The following is a 20,701-nucleotide window of genomic DNA, read 5'->3' as shown; positions in this document are numbered from 1 at the left end:
GGCCCAGCCAGAGCCCGGACTTGATCCCGATCGAACATCTCTGGAGAGACCTGAAAATAGCTGTGCAGCAACGCTCCCCATCCAACCTGATAGGGCTTGAGAGGATCTGCAGAGAAGAGCAGGAGAAACTCCAAATACAGGTGTGCCAAGCTTGTAGCGTCATACCCAAGAAGACGAAAAGGCTGTCATTGCTGCCAAAGGGGCTTCAACAAAGTACTGGATAAAGGGTCTGGATACTTATGTAAATGTAATATTACTAAAAATGTATTTTTTTTTTAACTGTTTTTGTCTTGTCAATACAGGGTAGTGTGTGTAGATTGAGGGGGAAAAACAATTTCATCAATTTTAGAATAAGGCTGTAACCTAACAAAATGTGGATTAAGTCAAGGGGTCTGAATACTACGGACAAACAAAAATATTGTAAAACTATTGTGTAATTTTTTTTTTTTTAAATAAATAAAAAAAAAAGTGAAAAAATTTGATTACAGAAGGACTAATGCCAAAGGGAAGTTTATATTTTATAAACTTCAATAACTTAAAATACAAAAAATGTAAAAGGATATACTTTTTAAAAAATTCCCCATTATTTTATACTGCTAAGGCTTTTTACACTTGTCTTATCTTCATAGCACTTCGAAATACCACACCGTAGTGCTTATATACTAGTATTTATACTTTTTGGTGAAGTAAGAAAATCCATTGTACAGTACAAATTTCATTCAATCTACAAAATAAGTTAGTGTGTCAGACAAATATTGCAGTTATTTACAGAGTTAACATAAAAAATGTAGTAGGTAGTTTTGAGTGGAAATAAATGGCATAAGGTGCAGTGGATTAAAGCATTTATGTAGTACTTTCAAGTATTTTTTCTTAAGTCGTTTTCTGGGGTATCTGTACTTTACTATTTATATTTTTGACTACTTTTACTTCTACATTGCTAAAGAAAATAATGTACGTTTTACTCCATACATTTTCCTTGACACCCAAAAGTACTTGTTACATTTTGAATTCTTATTAGCAAGACAGGCAAATAGTGAAATTCAACTGAACATCCCTGGTCATCCCTACTGCCTCTGATCTGGGGGACTCACTAAACACACATGCTTCATTTGTAAATTATGTCTGAATGTTGGTGTGCCCTTGGCTTTCCGTAAATATATATATTTTTAAAAATAAAATGGTGCCATCTGGTTTGCTTAATATAAGGAATTTGATACTTAAGTATATTTTAAACCAAATACTCAGGTAGAATTTTACTGGGTGACTTACTTGAGACATTTTCTATTGTCTTTACTTTTACTCAAGAATGATAGTTGGGTACTTTTTCCACCACTGATAAGGCGAGACGAGTGAGTTGTTTTCTTCCATTTGGTGCATCTTGAACACGACCATGGAGAAAAGTAGATAGGAGGGGAACTGGGGGACATTCTTTAAAGCAGCAGTCGTCAGACCAGCGGGCGAGGGCTGACGTGGAAGGGGGCACCATACCAAGCCAGGGGGGTAGCCAGGCACCTGGTAAACACAGCCAGCATAGACCTTTGGAAAGACTGAAAAAGAGGAGAAGGAAGGAGTGTAGGCCAGGCTCAGGTCCGGGACAAGACCATGAGCAGTAATTCAAGGGTTGGGTGTGTGTGTGTGTTAGTCCACGTCGCTCATGTCGCTGACCGGTTCATCCTGAACGATGCTAAGATGTTTCATGGCATGTTTGAAGGCAGTCTGAACAGCCTTACGGATGCTGGATGTTCTGCCCTCCATCATCTTGATCTTGTCGACGGTCTTGTCGATCCCCAGAGGGACCATCTTAGACTTAGGAAGCCATTGCCTGAGAAGAGAGAATAATGAAATCAAATTCAGCTACATTTCTTCTGATACAAATCTGCTAAAATGTAGAACTTATAATTCAGATTTGAGTTCTTTGTGTTGTCTGTTGGTTGTGTATGAAAATTCACAGCATGTATTGAAATAACACTTAATATTGCAAATGTAGATTGCAAAATGGTGTATCCATGTATGTTGCTATCAACAACAACCAAAAATCCCTTTCAAAGCATTTAGTATTGGAGAACATAGGATTTGTGTCTTACCAGCTGCGTTTGTTGTCGAAGAATAGGACGAGGAACAGTTTTTCTTCGTTCTTGTACTGCATCCGTTCTCCGACCCGGAGGACGCCGAGGGGAGGCATGGGGATAGACACCCCATTGTGCTGGCATCCCACCCGGGGCATGTGGGGGTCAACGATCTAACGTGGTGGAAGAGGTGTACCAGGTTTACTAGGGAGTGGTGTCTGGAATGTTATGGCACAGTATACTTGCATACACATGCTCAAACACACACATGCTCGTGCTTGTGTTGAAAAGAGGTGCATCCACTTCGTCCTCTCAAACTAAGGTCAAATCAGACCTGTTTATTTGACAATGGCACCATCTAGAGGACTTGGAAGATATGGACCTAGGATTTATTCTACCATGAAAGGCAAAGACAAAACTTGAACATCACTCACTCACTCAAGATTTGATGAAGGGGGTAGCAAGCATGGCCTAAAATTAAACACCCACCAAATGCGGGTAGTTCTTGGCATTGGCTGGTACGAATTTCTAATTCACCAGCCACATTGGTCAAAGTCAAGTATTGGCACGTGTGAGTAGTGATTTATAGAAAAATAAATGGGGCTGTAGCTGTTTAAAGTACTTATTCTGTTTTGTTTCATATATGGCAATGCACAAACAAATAGGAATCGTAACGTTATAGCTATCTCAACTCGCGAAGCAACACTGCCTGGTTGGAGGGCTGTGTGCACTGCGAGTGAAGAGCTGAAAGGTTTGTTTTAGAAGCAATGGGAACAGGCATAAAAGTTGGTCTAACTACTACAGTGAGACTTTATCTTCTTGTTTCTTATATATTTACATTGTTTAGTTCACAAATTAGGTTGTTTTTCAATGCGAGTTTGCTTCCACTGTGGAAGAGCAAGAGACGTTGTCAGCCTCTACTAGTCAGATTCTCACAGGAACACTAGAATCAATTCCTCGACTCCTTGCCTGTTGTTTCCCGGTGTCGACTCACATTTCTGGGTGTCAGGCATCGACTAGTCGACTCCTAAGATTCAGTATTTTTGCAAGGGAGGAAACTAGTTGGCGTGGCTACTTCCGGGAACAAAAACTCTTGCATCTATCACAGCAAAGAAAGAGCGAGCTAACGAGGAAGGGAGCGAGAGGGGATGGGCAGTCTGGCATGTCGGCCACCAGGCAGAGTCTGAACAGTGCATTGGTAATCAAAAGATGTACAGGCTATCGCAACCAGTGATACCCGTCATTCAGAGTATGTTATTCTGGCATTAATACAGGTCCCATATCAGTTTGCAAACAATGAAAAAAGATAATTGAGTTAGTAAGGCCGCATACAAGCGGACTATTTTTTTCTTTCTTCAGTAATGCAGCTCCAAAATGCAGGTGTTTCAGCCTAGCTCAGTGCTTTCTGTGGTGGTGGGGCAGCCAGCAGAAAATACGGAGCATAGGGGTTGGTAATCTTCTCTTGTTGCACAGTGATTGGCTCAGTGTTCTGTCACTCATTGGGACACCACGTCACCGCAAAATCTACAGGGAGAGCCACAGATAAAATGACAGATAAAACGACAGATAAATTTGACAGATAAAATGACGTCAAATCACGTTATATCTACAGTAGCTTTGATTGATATGTCAACGTCATACTTTCAAAATCTTACCTAGCAGTCATCATGAATCACGTTAACAATCTACTGTCAAATCCTTTTCAAATAAAGAGAAATTATAGATAAAAAGTATTGGCGCTCATCGGCAATAAACATTACACAACAAGTTGGAAATAGCAAATTCAACAACGAGTGGTTTGGAAGGAATAAGTGGCTAACTGGCAAAGCAATCACAAAGCCTGCTGTTCAGTGGAGTGGATGTGTGGTCCAAGTCTGGGTTTAAGGGTCTCTTTCCAAGCTTAAAAGGATAAACATTCAACATTGACCATGCTGTCAATCCAGCATGACTTCTACCATAAATCCAGAGAATGCCAGACTTTGATGACAAAATTTGCCCACAAGAAAGACCGCCACACCACCTTCCTGTTCAAGTGAGCACAGCACACCAAAGTGAGTCCAAAATGTATTGTATGCTGCTGCATAAATAATGTAATATGTCAAGGAGATATGTATACTGTAGCTAAGAAAGTAATACTAAGTGTATGTTGTGTAGTAAGCTGTTAGTTGCCCATGTGCCTCACGCTAATAATTTGGTCCCTTTTCCCCTCATAATTTAGCCTAATGTTCTGACTTGGTGGTGCACGTAGTTTATAGCCTGTTTAACAAAATGTCATAATCAAATATTGTAAGAGCTTTCATTGTCTGCTTATATGCCCCCTTTATTTATCCTACAGTTCTGACTTGTTGTAGAGGGAGAATACTGTAAGAACGGCCCATGTTCTGAATTCTGTTGCTGTACATTTTAAAAGTGCTGAACAAAGTTATATTGACTAAGTTTGTCCTACCTCGCTCATTAATTGCCTCTTCTCCACTCGGCGTCCCCTGATGCAATAGTTTATACATCTCAATTGTCAGAAACCACATATGTTTAAGCAAGTCAACCATATCAGCTATGTTTTTTAAAAGGCAGTAAATGAGGCTGAATGAACGGTTTTGCTGCCAGACAAGGCTCGTCTGATAGCCGAGTGTAACAGCGGTAAGGTGTTGGGACTGCAATTGGGACAGCTTAATGTAGGCCCAAACAGTGTGTGGGCACCGTTTGTCACCATTATAGTCCAATTAATGTATTGTTTAGAGTTGTGTTGTGGCATGCATCTAAAAAAATGTTTTGAGATTGCCCCACCAAGATTTCCATCCTAAAATCGCCACTGATCGCAATGCGGTGTCCTGCAATGTCTCGCGCAAATTCACTAGTAGGGGCTATAAAAGGAGGAGACTGAGCTATTCTACACGAAACAGACCAAAAGACTAAAACACACAGTTGCGTTTTTCCTAGCAAAGAGAAAGACCAGGCGAGCCAGCGAGGGAGAGAGAGGATCGAGTCAGGCAGACAAACGTGCACATAGGCTATATCTTGGTAATCTGTATCTCGCAATGTCTTGTCTTTCAAAGCCTCATAAATTCACCAAAAGTACATTAAAGTATATAATAGGCTATCAATGGCTAAGCTATTATTCATGGTGCCAGTGAATTGAAGTTAAACATCGCCAAATGCTTATTTAATAAAACCCTGGCTGGCTGTTGATGTCCTAAGTCAGGGCTCTCCAACCCTAAAAATTGTCAAAGACCCCAGCCACCCCGGTCATAGACTGTTCTCTCTACCGCATGGCAAGCGGTACCGGAGTGCCAAGTCTAGGACAAAAAGGCTTATCAACAGTTTTTACCGCCAAGCCATAAGACTCCTGAACAGGTAACCAAATGGTTACCCGGACTATTTGCATTATGTGCCCCCCCCCAAACCCTCTTTTACGCTGCTGCTACTCTTGGTTTATCTTATATGCATAGTCACTTTAACTATACATTCATGTACATACTACCTCAATTGGCCCGACCAACCAGTGCTCCAGCACATTGGCTAACCGGGCTATCTGCATTGTGTCCCACCACCCGCCAACCCCTCTTTTTACACTACTGCTCCTCTCTGTTCATCATATATGCATAGTCACTTTAACCATACCTACATGTACACACTACCTCAATTAGCCTGACTAACCAGTGTCTGTATATAGCCTTGCTACTCTTATTTTCAAATGTCTTCTTACTGTTGTTTTATTTCTTTTACTTACCCACACACACACACACACCTTTTTTTTCCTCGCACTATTGGTTAGAGCCTGTAAGTAAGCATTTCACTGTAAGGTCTACACCTGTTGTATTCGGCGCACGTGACAAAAAAAACTTTGATTTGATTTGTTGCTGGAGAGCTACCTTCCTGTAGGTTTTCACGCCAACCCCAGTTGTAAACTAACCTGAATCAGCTTATCAACCAGCTAACTATTGAATCAGATGCAATATATTAGGGTTGGAGTGAACACCTACAGGACAGTACCTCGCCAGGAACACAGTTGGAGAACTCTGTCCTAGGCAATCGATCGCAAAGCAGGGCATCCCCACTAAACTTGTTGGAAATGGCAAGTTCACTTTCTCATCCATAAATACAAATATGGTCCAGCAACTTAAATCATCAGGATGGGGTGCATTGTTATTAGAAAGGACGCCTACCATGGATCGCTAAAATAATGATTATGATCACACTTAATCAATTTAAATATTATGGGGACACATACAGTGCCTTCAGAAAGTATTCATATACATTGACTTATTCCACATTTCGTTGTGTTACAGCCTGAATTCAAAATGGATTAAATAGATTTCTCCTCACCCATCAACACTCCATAATGACAAAGCCAAAACATGTTTTTAGAAATGTTGCGAATTTATTGAAAATTAAATTACATAAAATCACATTTACATAATTATTCACACCCCTGAGTCAATACTTTGTAGAAGCACCTTTGACAGTGACTACAGCTGAGTCTTTCTGGGTAAGTATCAAAAGAGCTTTCCACTCCTGGATTGTACATTTGCCCATTAAGCTCTGTCAAATTGGTTGTTTATCATTGCTAGACAACCATTTTCAGGCCTTTCCATAGATTTTCAAGTAGATTTAAGTCAAAACTGTAACCTCGGACACTCCGGAATAGTCACTGTCTTCTTGGTAAGGAGCTCAAGTGTAAAATTGGCCTTTTGTTTTAGGTTATTGTCCTGCTGAAAGGTGAATTCATCTCCCAGTGTCTGGTGGAAAGCAGACTGAAAAAGGTTTTCCTGTGCTTAGCTCCATCCAATTTATTTTTTTATCCTGAAAAACTCCCCAGTTCTTAATGAATACAGGCATAGCCATAACATGATGCAGCAACCACCAAAATATGGAGAGTGGTACTCAGTCATGTGTTGTATTGGATTTGCCCCAAACATAACACTTTGTACTCAGGACAAAAAGTGAATTGCTTTGGCACATTTTTTGCAGTATTACTTCAGTGCCTTGTTGTAAACAGGATGCATGTTTTGGAATATTATTCTGTACAGGCTTCCTTCTTTTCACTCTGTCAATTAGGTCAATATTGTGGAGTAACTACAATGTTGATCAATCCACCATTTTCTCCTATCACAGCCATTAACTCTAACTGTTTTAAAGGTTCCTTCCTCTTCGGAAAATGAGTTAGGAAGGATGCCTGTGTCTTTGTAGTGACTGGGTGTATTGATACCCTATCCAAAGTGTAATGAATAATTTCACTAAGCACAAAGGGGTATTCAATACCAGCTTTTTTATTTGTACCCATCTACCAATAAGTGCCCTTCTTTGCAAGGCATTGGAAAACCTCCCTGGTCTGTGGTTGAATCTGTGTTTAGAATGCACTGCACGACCTTACAGATAATTGTATGTGTGGGCTAAAGCGATTAGGAAGTCATTAAAAAAATTATGTTAAACACACCATGCAACTTTTGTGACTTGTTCAGCAATATTTTACTCCTGAACCTTTTTAGGCTTGCAATAACAAAGGGGTTGAATACTTATTGACTCAAGACATTTCAGCTTTTCATTTGTATTAATATGTAAAAAAATAAAATAATAATAATAATAATAATAATTCAATTTTGACATTATGGGCCAGTGACCAACAAATCACAATTTAAATCAATTTTAAAATCAGGCTGTAACACAACAACATGTGAAAAAAGTCAAGGGGTGTGAATACTTTCTGAAGGCACTGCATACATTTGGCAGCAAAGCATGAGTTATCAGTATAGCCTATTATAGTCTAGACATGACTATGACATATCTTCATGCCTAGAATAAAAACCTCCAGGCTTCCATCAAGAGTCAATTAAATTTGAGGGGAAAAAAATAATTACAAGGGGCAGTTTGGAGTAATCCTGTGTGAATCGTCTTCTGGAATAACGCACATGCTTGGATAATAATTACATAACCAACGTCTCTAGTAATACCCGTCCGAATAGCGCTATAACATGGCAAAGAATGGACTTATAAGCGTAGAACGTGCAGCATCATCACATGGGATCGTCAAGGCTGTGTACAGCATAAATATCACCAAAATATTGTAGTTCCTACACATCACCTATATAAAAATAAAACAAATTAAATGGGACTTTTATAGGCTAAGTTAATGAACAAATGGGCACCATCATGTTCATATCAGTCCTCTAGAACGCAAATGTAGTCTTCCTAGTAGGATGCAGCAATAATGAGGTGCGTACGTGTGTCAGTTTCAGCTCCTTTTGGGAGTTGAGCAAGAGTCGACTCTTGACTCTAACCACAGCAGTCGAGTTGACTCCAAAAATCCTAGAGTCACGCACCACTAAAGGCATCTGCATGTTTCCCAGCCAGAACAGCTTGTGCATATATTATGACGACATTGTGACATTTCTGTTATTTTTTTTGTATGAGGCAAGCCGAAGTCGGTAGCCGAAGTCTAGCTTTTCAAGCAAATTTATTTTAAGGGAGTATGCGAGCACACTCGTTTCGTTCGCCTAGCTTAGCATGCAGATGCCTTGTGGCACATGTGACAACTTGAGTGGCCCCATTGCCACGGTAAGCTTAAAAGGGGCAGCTGAACATTTGTCTCATTTGTGATATTTTGATGAGAAGACTCAGGTCACAAAATATTAAATTGAGCAATACAACATTACTTCCTATTAGTAATACACATTCCTTGATTTAGAAACACAACTAAGCATACTTATACATTTTGATTTGTGTTTGTTGTAAGGCAAAAAATATATATTTTGGCTCCTAAAAAATCTGAGTGGCAGGTAAACAAAAAGTTAGTTGTAGGCCCTGGTAGCAAGCACTGAGAAGTGAGAATTAGATAGTCAGGTGTCATACATACGCTCACTGTCACTCACCAAGGCAGGATAGGAAGGGTATCCGCAAGATTTTGCCCAAACTAGCTTTAGAGGTTCCAGAACAACTGTTGCAGCACTAGCAGGCATCCAAATATTGTTATTGCCAACTTCTATGGATGCAGGAATAACAACAACAATCAAGTTAGGAGGGGTTCACTGTAAATATAGCAAAACACTTCCAGAGCCATGCTAATAGTGACAGCGTCAACACATACAGGTTAAATACATCACAACTCACTGAAAAATGTGATAATACAAAAATACAATTTGGACTGTAAATCATGAATAGAATGACTTTAATTTATGTTTATCTCGCTTGCATCGTAGTATACTACTGAGAAAAAAACTCGAGGCTCTAAAGCTAGAGCCAAGAGTTTTGGGGCACATTGAGGTACTGTGCTTCTACTGGTATTTCCAGCATTGTCCACTAGTGTTGCTGCAGGTAGGAAATCCTTGGAAATGTTCCGTAATTGACACAAGCTGTCTCCAATCAATCAAACAATGTCTGGATGTGTGTTTGGCAGGAGGGATTACTTAAGCCAGGGGAGGAGTAGCTCTGCGAATCATAAATCACACAAAACCTATTATTTTGCAGAGAATACTATTTGTAGATCAGTGATTCTACATCTCACTTTGCTCAATCTGATCCTCCCTACAGACTTGGAAGTAGTAGCTAAAAATAGGTAACTTAGGGACCGTAAAAGGGAGAGTCAATTAAACCAACCATGGAAGTATATTGTAGAAAATTTGGGGGGGTAGCCCAGACTGGGATTCGAACCTGGATCCAGCGACTGTCAATGGCTTCCCATGGCTTAGGTGATCCCCCCACCAAACACACACGCACAACAAGACATTGATTGAGTGGAGACAGTTTGTGTCAATTAAATACAATTTCCTCGGATTTTGTACCTGCAGCAAACCTAGTGGATCATGCTGAAAATGCCAGTAAAGGAACAATGCCTCAAAAGCTGCCTCAAAACTCCTGGCCCTATAGCAGAACATCTACTTCTCTGACTCTTAGCCAGACCTCATCTGATACAATACACACAAACAGACTTGCCTCCACAGTCTCCATTTTCCTGTATGATTAACAATCAAGACCAACAACTTACCGGCAGCAATCCTAGCAGCTCTGGCAAAGTTCCCGGTTTCTATACAGGCAATGAGCTCGTTCTTATCATCCACTGTGTTTCTTCGAACCAGGGCCGGTTTGCCCTTACCACATGTTGGAAGACTGAGGGTGCTGCTGAAATCAGGAAAAGGCATCCACACTGAGTCAGACTGCCTTCTACATGACACACTATAGAGAAATTACCAGACTACATAGTTGAACTACCAAGTACCACCATGTTCAGAAGTGAAAAGTGTACGAGCTAGAGATGCCGTGCCTACATTGCTTAGAGTGTTTGATTGAGCCTGCCTGTGTTTCCACAGTTGGGTCTATTCTAGTGGTTCCATTGTGCCAGGCGGGCTCAATCAAGCTCAGTTTAAGTAATTGAAAGACTAATTCTATTTGAACCCAGGTCTGTTGTGAGGTATATGCATGTGCCTACCTGGTGCTGCCCAGCAGACTACAACTAGTTGAGATGCTGGACTCAGAGGCACACCGTCTCCTGGTTTCTAGAGGCCTGCTGGCACTTAGCTCCTTCCCTTCATCAATTACCTCCTCCATCACAAAACCATTAGACAGGCCTGAGGCGAGTAACACAGAGCAGTACAGCAGAGTCAGTATACTACACATAAACCAACTATAGCATAGACCTACAACATTTGAACCTTTATTCATGAAGCGTCTCAGTAGGGGTGCTGATCTGGGATCAGTTTAGTCTTTTAGATTATAATTAATAAGATTACATAGACAAGGGGAACCTGATCTCTTAATTCACAAGTCTGTGAAGATAATTTTCTACTTCTTATTCATGCTCTATTTAAGAGTCCCATTAAGATAAGCACTTTATTTTCTGACAAGTGAGAAGAACCCTATTTACCTGTGTCAATGTGTTTGACAGGGGACTTGTCCTCCCAGTCTCCACCCCCCTCACTGACCCCCACACTGGGACTGTGGCTCCTCTTCCTGGTCCTGGGGTGGAGGAGGGTCTCCAGCCTGGGGATCATCACCGACAGGAAGGTCTTGGTGCCCAGCTGAGGGCACCCTGTCTGGGCCTCGCCGCCTCCTCTCCCCCCCTGGGTCTTCCCAGGGCTAGAGGTCTTGTACTTTCTGAAGAGCACGGCAGTGCGGAGATTGACAGTCGTCCCCGAGGGTTGGGTCAGGGTGGAGGTGGCCACCACACTCACGCCCCCCTCTAAGAGAAGCAGGGGGTTCTGGTTCTCAGAGTGGCCATTGAGAAGGGTCTTGGTAGTGTTTAAGGAAGTGTTGTTGGGTTTCTCCCGGTCAAATTTGACCTTGCTGTCCGGAGTGGGGTTGGGGTGGATGGGTTTAAGGGTAGGGGGTTCTGAGTTACTCTCGAAGTGCAGGAAAGGAGGAAGGGAGTCAGAGGGTTCCAATTTGGGAGGTAATGATTTGTCCCCTGTTGAAGAATACAGTGAGAAAACACAGAAAGCATAACATTATATAGATCACAATGTAATATGAAGAGGGAATTGTACATCTTGAATAAAAACACCAGAACCATTCCTAAAGCACATCATCCTTATACTTGCAGAATTACAAGACCTCAATACAAATGATCTTACCTTCTATAATGCATAGCTAAATAACCAATGAGACAGCAAAATATTTTAAAATCACATCACATTTACATTTTACATTTACGTCATTTAGCAGACGCTCTTATCCAGAGCGACTTACAAATTGGTGCATTCACCTTATGATATCCAGTGGAACAACCACTTTACAATAGTACATCTATATATTTTGGGGGGGGGGGTTAGAAGGATTACTTAATCCTATCCCAGGTATTCCTTAAAGAGGTGGGGTTTCAGGTGTCTCCGGAAGGTGGTGATTGACTCCGCTGTCCTGGCGTCGTGAGGGAGCTTGTTCCACCATTGGGGTGCCAGAGCAGCGAACAGTTTTGACTGGGCTGAGCGGGAACTGTGCTTCCGCAGAGGTAGAGAGGCGAGCAGGCCAGAGGTGGATGAATGCAGTGCCCTTCTTTGGGTGTAGGGACTGATTAGAGCCTGAAGGTACGGAGGTGCCGTTCCCCTCACAGCTCAGTAGGCAAGCACCACGGTCTTGTAGCAGATGCGAGCTTCAAGTGGAAGCCAGTGGAGTGTGCGGAGGAGCAGGGTGACGTGAGAGAACTTGGGAAGGTTGAACACCAGACGGGCTGCGGCGTTCTGGATGAGTTGTAGGGGTTTAATGGCACAGGCCGGGAGCCCCCTCCAACAGCGAGTTGCAGTAATCCAGACGGGAGATGACAAGTGCCTGGATTAGGACCTGCGCCGCTTCCACGCAACGTATTCTGCATTCTAGAAGGGAATCTAATAGTTACTGAGTCAGTGTAGGTTTATTGTTAATCAATTCAGGCTCCTAGCATATCAACTCCACTGTACCAAGACCATGTTAAAGAAAAAGCCATGCTACCATGCAGTTATACTGTATAACTACAATAGTATCCCACTTCAACACTCATCAACCAGGCAAAGGGATGTCCTGAGGCAAGGGATATCATGTGACCCAGCATGACTACGTCATAGCAGGTTAGCATGGCTAAGCACACTATATGGTATGATGGTGTGACTAACTAGGGGTTAGAGGTTACGGTTAATTCCTGATCTAGCTATAGTTTATATCTAGTTTCCGCCAATAAAACAAAGAACTGCGAAGCACATAACATCCTGACACCAGGTCACTGGCGATATCTGAGTGCTTGGCCAAAGCCAGGTCCTCCCTCTCCTGACGCTGAAACCCTCATACATGCATTCATCTCCTCTAGTCTTGACTACTGCAACTCACTACTCTCCGGCATCAACTCAATGTCCTTGTTAGAAAATTCGCGGGCAGAACCGAAAAAGCGCATGTGAGCAAGGAGGCCCACAAACCTGACTCAGCTACACCAGCTCTGCCAGGAGGAATGGGCCAAAATTCACCCAACCCACTGTGGGAAGCCTGTGGAAGGCCACCCAAAACGCCTGACCCAAGCTAAACAATTCAAAGGCAATGCTACCAAATACCAACTGAGTGTATGCAAACCTCCGACCCACTGGTAATGCGACGAAACAAACAAAAGCAGAAATAAATACTTGCATATCTGGTGTATATGCGAGTAAAATGGTCACACCTTAGCATTCAGATTCAGTTATCCAAATTTATATTAAAAACCAGAGACAACATCCTGGTACTTTGCCAGCAAGAAATGGTAGAAGAGAACAGATCAAACGCTCCGTGTTAAATAGGTTTCTGGTAGTTTCTGAAGCCAATGTTGCCAATCATTTTAATGATTACTTAATTGTCAAAGTGGGCAAACTTAGGCAGGAAATGCCAACAACGAACAGTGAGCCATCATACTCAAACATAAAAAGACAAATATTGAAAGAAAAGCAATGTAAGTTGGAATTTTGTAAAGTTAGTGTGGGAGAGGTGGAAACAATATTGTTATCAATCAACTATGACAAACCTCCTGGCATTGACAACTTTGATGGAAAGCTGCTGAGGATGGTAGCTCACTCAACAGCCAATCCTATGTGTCATATCTTTAAAATCAGAGCCTAGAGTAAAGTCTTTGTCCTCAGGCCTGGAGGGAAGGCAAAGTCATTCCGCTACCCACGAGTGGTAAAGCGGCCATTTCTGGCTCTAACAGCAGACCTATCAGCTTGCTACCAGCTCTTAGCAAACTGTTGGAAAACTTTGTGTTTGACCAAATACAATGCCATTTCTCTGTAAACAAATTAACAACAGACTTTCAGCATGCTTATGGAGAAGGGCACTCAACATGTGCTGCACTAACGAATGGCTGAAGATAGTTGAAAGTAACTGACAATAGGAAGATTGTGGGAGCTGTACTGTTAGATATCATTGCAGCCTTTGATATTATTGACAATAACCTGTTGAGAAAACATACAGTACCAGTCAAAAACGTTAGGACACACCTACTCATTTCAAGGGGTTCTCACTATCAAGACTATTGGAAAAGCATTCCAGGTGAAGCTGGTTGAGAAAATGCCAAGAGTGTGCAAAGCTGTCATCAAGGCAAAGGGTGGCTACTTTGAAAAAAACTCAAATATGAAATATATTAAAAATAAACAAATATATTTGTTTAACACTTTTCTGGTTACTACATGATTCCATATGTGTTATTTCATAGTTTTGATGCCTTGACTATTATTCTACAATGCAGAAAATAGTAAAAATAAAGAAAAACCTTTGAATGACTAGGTGTGTCCAAACTGTTGACTGGGACTGTATGTAGTATGGCTTTTCAACCTCTGCCATAACATAGATGGTTACCTTTAAATAGAAGCTCCTCTAATATCAAACATGTAAAGTGTGATGTACCGCAGGGCAGCGCTCGAGGCCCTCTACTCTTTTCTATTTTTATCAATGACCTGCCACTGGCATTAAACAAAGCACGTGTCCATGTATGCCGCTGATTCAATCATATACGCATCAGCAACCCCAGCTACTGAAGTCACTGAAACCCTTAACAAAGAGTTTGTCTGTTTTGGTATGGGTAGCCAGAAATAAACTGGTCCTGAACATCTCTAAAATTAAGAGCATTGTATCATTACCTACAGTTGAAGTTGGAAGTTTACACACACCTTAGCCAAATACGTTCAAACTCAGTTTTTCACAATTCCTGACATTTAATCCTAGTAAAGATTCCCCGTCTTAGGTCAGTTAGAATCACCACTTTATTTTAAGAATGTGAAATGTCAGAATAATAGTTGAGAGAATGATGTATTTCAGCTTTTATTTCATCACATTCCAATTGGGTCAGAAGTTTACATACACTCAATTAGTATTTGGTAGCATTGCCTTTAAATTGTTTAACTTGGGTCAAACATTTCGGGTAACCTTCCCACAATAAGTTGGGTGAATTTTGGCACATTCCTCCTGACAGAGCAGGTGTAACCGAGTCAGGTTTGTAGGCCTCCCTGCTCGCACACGCTTTTTCAGTTCTTCCCACACATTCTCTATAGGATTGAGGTCAGGGCTTTGTGATGGACACTCCAATACCTTTACTTTGTTGTCCTTAAGCCATTTTGTCACAACTTTGGAAGTATGCTTGGGGTCATTGTCCATTTGGAAGACCCATTCGCGACCAAGCTTTAACTTCCTGACTGATGTCTTGAGATGTTTCTTCAATATATCCACATAATTTTCCCACCTCATGATGCCATCTATTTTGTGAAGTGCACCAGTCCCTCCTGTAGAAAAGCACCCCCACAACATGATGCTGCCACCCCCGTGCTTCACGGTTGGGATGATGTTCTTTGGCTTGCAAGTCTCCCCCTTTTTCCCTCCAAACATAACGATGTTCATTATGGCCAAACAGTTCTATTTTTGTTTCATCAGACCGGAAGACATTTCTCCAAAAGGTACGATCTTTGTCTCCATGTGCAGTGGCAAACTGTAGTCTGGATTTTTTAAGGCGGTTTTGGAGCAGTGGCTTCTTCCTTGCTGAGTGGCCTTTCAGGCTCTGTGAATATAGATACTTTTGTACCCGTTTCCTCCAGCATCGTCACAAGGTCCTTTGCTGTTGTTCTGGGATTGATTTGCACTTTTCGCACCAAAGTACGTTCATCTCTAGGAGACAGAACGCATCTCCTGCCTGAGCGGTATGACGGCTATGTGATCCCGTGGTGTTTATACTTGCGTACTATTGTTTTTACAGATGAACGTGGTACCTTCAGCTGTTTGGAAATTGTTCCCAAGGATGAACCAGACTTGTGGAGGTCTCCAATTTTTTTTCCGAGGTCTTGGCTGATTTCTTTTGATTTTCCCATGATGTCAAGCAGAGGCACCGAGTTTAAAGGTAGGCCTTGAAATACATCCACAGGTACACCTCCAACTGACTCAATTGATGTCAATTAGCCTATCAGAAGCTTCTAAAGCCTTGACATCATTTTATGAAATGTTCCAAGCTGTTTAAAGGCACAGTCAACTTAGTGTATGTAAACTTCTGACCCACTGGAATGGTGATACAGTGAATAAGTGAAATAATCTGTCTGTAAACAATTGTTGGAAAAATTACTTGTGTCATGTACAAAGTAGATGTCCTAACCAACTTTCCAAAACTATAGTTTGTTAGCAAGACATTTGTGGAGTGGTTGAAAAACGAGTTTTAATGACTCCAACCTAAGTGACTCCAACCTAACCTCCGACTTCAACTGTATATCAAGAATCTAGTATATAAATAAATATGCACTGTATAAAGAGTAACTAAATTGCAATGTACAGTAGTAGAAAGATAAGAATAAACTGTCGAGAATACAGTATTTAAATACACAGTACATTGCCCCACAGCAAAAAGGATTGACTGGCACCCAGGCTACGGGAGAGCAGCCTCATCATTAACCTCTCTTGGGTAGGGGGCAGTATTGACGTCCGGATGAAAAGCGTGCCCAAAGTAAACTGCCTGTTACTCAGGCCCAGAAGCTAGAATATGCATATAATTGGTAGATTTGGATTTGCACTTGAAAGTTTCTAAAACTGTTAAAATTACGTCTGTGAGTATAACAGAACTGATATGGCAGGCGAAACCCCGAGGACAAACCATCCCCCCCCCAAAAAAAAATAATTCAGCCTACCACTATTTTCAATGGCTATCACTTTTATTATAAGGCCAAGTCCTCCCAGATTGCAGTTCCAAGGGCTTCCACTAGATGTCAACAGTCTTTAAAAATAGTTTCAGGCTGGTTTTTGGAAAAATTTGCCAGAATTGTAGTTTTTCTAGGTGGGTCCCATTTTGGCTGTAGTGTTTCCAAGCGCGTGGAAGAGATCGCGTTCTTTGGTATTTTTCTCTGGTAAAGACAATAACGATTCTCCGTCTTAAATTGTATCGTTTATTTACGTATTAGGGTACCTAAGGTTTGATTATAAACGTTGTTTGGAAAAGTTTATTAGTAATGTTTGGGATTTGTTTTGTATGCATTTTGATGGAGGGAAACTGGGTGGATTATTGGCTGAAGGGCGCCAGCTAAACTGAGTTTTATGGATATAAAGAAGGACATTATCGAACAAAAGGACCATTTGTGATGTATCTGGGACCTTTTGGAGTGCCAACAGAAGAAGATCATCAAAGGTCAGGCATTTTTTATATCACTATTTCTGACTTTCGTGTCGTACCTGTCTGGTTGAAATATGTTTTTCATGCTTTTGTATGCGGGGCGCTGTCCTCAGATAATCGCATGGTGTGCTTTCGGCGTAAAGCCTTTTTGAGATCCGACATAGCAGCTGGATTAACAAGAAGTTAAGCTTTATTTTCATGTATTACACTTGTGATTTTATGAAAGTGAAATATTTATAATACTGTAGTTTGAATTTCGCACTCTGCAATTTTATCGGATGTTGGCCAGGTGGGACGCTACCGTCCTGCCCATAAGAAGTTACGTTTCGAAATTTTGAAAAGGCGTAATTTAAAAAGAAAAAGCCTACCTGACTGATGCCCTCACTCCTCCTCTTATCGTTAACTACTCCCAGCCAGGCGTAGTCCTCCTCATCCATATCATACTCCACCTCCTCATCCAGCTCCTCTGACGTCTTCTCCACATACGTATAATACACTGAGGGCCTCCTGGGGACAGCTGGAAGGTTATACTCCACAGTCCGGATCTTGGCCTCTGGAAGTGTCTGTGCTGGTGCTGCCTGTGCTGCTGTAGCTCCATGTGTTGTGTGGTTCTGTGCGACCGCAGCTGCACTCCTCTTCTCCTGGCTGTTTTTTAACCGGACGGAGCGCATCAGTGTTTGCTGAGGCTTCTCCATGTTCTCCTTGTTGCTGGTGCACTCCATAATCTCCTGTGCCGTAGGGTCATCATCCGAGATCACGTCCAGCTTGTCGTAGATGCTGATCCGGTGCACCCGGCCGTCAATCTCCATGTCCACCATGCGCTGGGCCTGGGCGTAGGTCAGAGTCTGTTTGTTGGGGGATGGCCGGATTGGGGAGGGTGGCCGCTGGGGCACGGGGACACTGTGGTGCCGAGCCTTCTTCCTCATCTTCGACACCTGAACAGCTGCAAGAAGAGAAACAGGTACATAGATGAGTCTATATTACTACACAATAAAGTAAACAAGCATGAGGAAGACAACAGAAGCAGACATAGATTACCATCACAATACAATGTCATTAAGTAAAAAAAACTGTAAACAAAGATTATTTTTGACTGGTTTTACCACAGAGACAAACACCAAGACATTCTAGACAAGCATCAACTGGTGAAGAAATTTGAATAGGCCAACTTCCAGCTATCTATCTGTTGATCGACAATGTATGATATCAGTTTGAGGATTTAAAATTCAACAATGCTATAGAAATGTATTTACATTAGAAACTATAATGTATAAATCGCGAGTGGGACTGGGTGAGCATCTGCTGAGACATAAGAATAAAAAAAGTGTCACTAAAATGCATGAGGGACAAGAGGATAGTAGTAATATTAGAGGGGAAAAGGCATGGCTTGTGTTCAAAAGAAACTCGGGTTTCCCATGACAGCAAAAGTATGAGATAACTGCTAACGTTATTATCACTGCTGCAGTGCAGGCAGCTACTAACAAGATCAGAGTTGAATTCGAAGTTCTAACAAAATAAAACTCTGCATGGGTTTGTATGGAGAACGCGTTGCGCTTTAGAGTGGTTATATTTATACTGTCTGGTTATTATTATGGATCTTTCAATATTTTTAAGTGCGAGATCACGCAGTAAATAACATAGCCTAAACGTTACAACACAGACATAGGAAATGTTTTGGGTTGCTAGAGACAATCTAAATGTCGAATCAATAACGTGTGCTATGCCCGAGAGGACATATTGTTCACAGAGCAAGGGGAGTGTTTACTTTAACCTTTTAAAATTGTACCAACTTTGTTACACCTAGGAGTGGCAGCCAACTGAGCCAAGCACCCCACCCACCAAACTATACTTCATAATCGTCGCCAAACACATTGGCTCCAGGTCATCTACAAGACCCTGCTAGGTAAAGTCCCCCCTTATCTCCGCTCACTGGTCACCATAGCAGCACCCACCTGTAGCACGCGCTCCAGCAGGTATATCTCTCTGGTCACCCCTAAAGCCAACTCCTCTTTGGTCGTCTCTCCTTCCAGTTCTCTGCTGCCAATGACTGGAACGAACTACAAAAATCTCTGAAACTGGAAACACTTATCTCCCTCACTGGCTTTAAGCACCAGCTGTCAGAGCAGCTCACAGATCACTGCACCTGTACATAGCCCATCTATAATTTAGCCCAAACTATTACCTCTTCCCCTACTGTATTTATTTATTTTATTTATTTTGCTCCTTTGCACCATATTATTTATATTTGAACTTTGAACTTTCTTCAAACTACAAATCTACCATTCCAGTGTTTTTCTTGCTATACTTTATTTACTTTGCCACCATGGCATTTTTTTGTCTTTACCTCCCTTATCTCACATAATTTGCTCACATTGTATATAGTCTTATTTTTTTCTACTGTATTATTGACTGTATGTTGTTTACTCCATGTGTAACTCTGTGTTGTTGTATGTTGTCGAACTGCTTTGCTTTATCTTGGCCAGGTCGCAATTGTAAATGAGAACTTGTTCTCAACTTGCCTACCTGGTTAAATAAAGGTGAAATAAATAAATAAATACACTGCACCATGATAAATTGCAGCATTTAATTTACCATTTGGTCCGTTCGGAGGATGTTATGGTTCTTTCTAGCAAACTAGCAGCTGGCTGAAGAAAGAAAACAGCGATACCAACGAATAGCGCAAACAGAGGAAGCCAATGTGGACTAGTAACTAACAATAACATTACTGTACCTACTAATGCTAGTTAGTTAGCTAAAAACCTAACGTTAGCAAATGGCGTCAAACAAAACAAGGCAACGGAGCCCTTTAAATGTGTACTGTGCTTCCTATAACACATGCAGAATTAAATCAGTTACTGACCGACTACGCTCTTCATAATCCATGATAAAATGCACACACCTCAGAGCTAGAAACAGCTTTGCTGGTTGTAACAGATAGAAGCTTGTCAAAAGCCTTTGAAAGCAATGGCGATGTGGCCTGCTCAGAGACTGTAATTCCGCGTAAACAATGTTCTCATCCAACGGGAGATGCTCAGGCTTTTTCAGTAATAAATGACAAGAATGCAGTTGGGAGCCCTCTGCGTCTTGCTAAATAGTAGATTGGGTTCTATCATGCGTATACAAGTATTTGCTCATGGATCTGAATTGGCTTCCTCCCTATAGCTTGGAGCCTTTTGGAGTCTGCAACTGCATGCTCGAGCTCCCCACCACCACCCACAACAATGCAGTGCACACGAGCGTTGTCCCACCCGCTACGCACAACGCAACTGCTGACGCAATTGGTAATGTTATAGCGTGCGTACACAGAGTACACACACACACATTGAACAATGAGCCCAATATTACATCGGATGTATAAATGTGACGCATCCGGTAGCCCTGGTCTATCTTGGGTTAGTTATAAAACCTTTGTTATCCATGTGTAACCGATGTGAAATGGCTAGTTAGTTAGCGGTGGTGAGCGCTAATAGCGTTTCAATCAGTGACGTCACTCGCTCTGAGACTTGAAGTAGGGTTTCCCCTTGAGTTGCAAGGGCCGCGGCTTTTGTGGCGCGATGGGTAACGATGCTTCGTGGGGTGT

At 41.7% G+C, this 20,701-nt stretch overlaps 1 protein-coding gene across 1 annotated transcript; it reads right to left on the bottom strand.

Annotated features, from left to right (window-relative positions):
* Positions 1-1,638: 1,638 nt before the first annotated feature.
* On the bottom strand, positions 1,639-20,039 carry LOC115197944 (bromodomain-containing protein 1-like). The gene is made up of 9 exons (XM_029759614.1): positions 20,021-20,039; positions 17,418-18,064; positions 11,627-11,642; positions 10,921-11,460; positions 10,486-10,624; positions 10,045-10,178; positions 8,933-9,042; positions 2,085-2,239; positions 1,639-1,822 (listed from the first exon to the last, which is right to left on the bottom strand). The coding sequence occupies exons 2-9, from the start codon at positions 18,045-18,047 to the stop codon at positions 1,639-1,641; spliced, it is 1,908 nt and encodes a 635-aa protein (XP_029615474.1). The 5' UTR covers positions 18,048-18,064; positions 20,021-20,039.
* Positions 20,040-20,701: the final 662 nt, after the last annotated feature.

This window comes from Salmo trutta, chromosome 8 (assembly GCF_901001165.1).
Source record: "Salmo trutta chromosome 8, fSalTru1.1, whole genome shotgun sequence".
NCBI classification, from domain to species: domain Eukaryota; kingdom Metazoa; phylum Chordata; class Actinopteri; order Salmoniformes; family Salmonidae; genus Salmo; species Salmo trutta.
This window is presented reverse-complemented; position numbering and strand designations above follow the sequence as displayed.

Coding starts and splice junctions, on each gene's coding strand:
- LOC115197944 (XM_029759614.1), bottom strand. CDS start 18,047: ATGAGGAAGAAGGCTCGGCACCACAGTGTCCCCGTGCCCCAGCGGCCA. Junction 10,179..10,485: donor AGTCTGCTGGGCAGCACCAG/GTAGGCACATGC, acceptor TCCTGATTTCAG/CAGCACCCTCAGTCTTCCAA. Junction 1,823..2,084: donor TTCGACAACAAACGCAGCTG/GTAAGACACAAA, acceptor CTCTCTTCTCAG/GCAATGGCTTCCTAAGTCTA.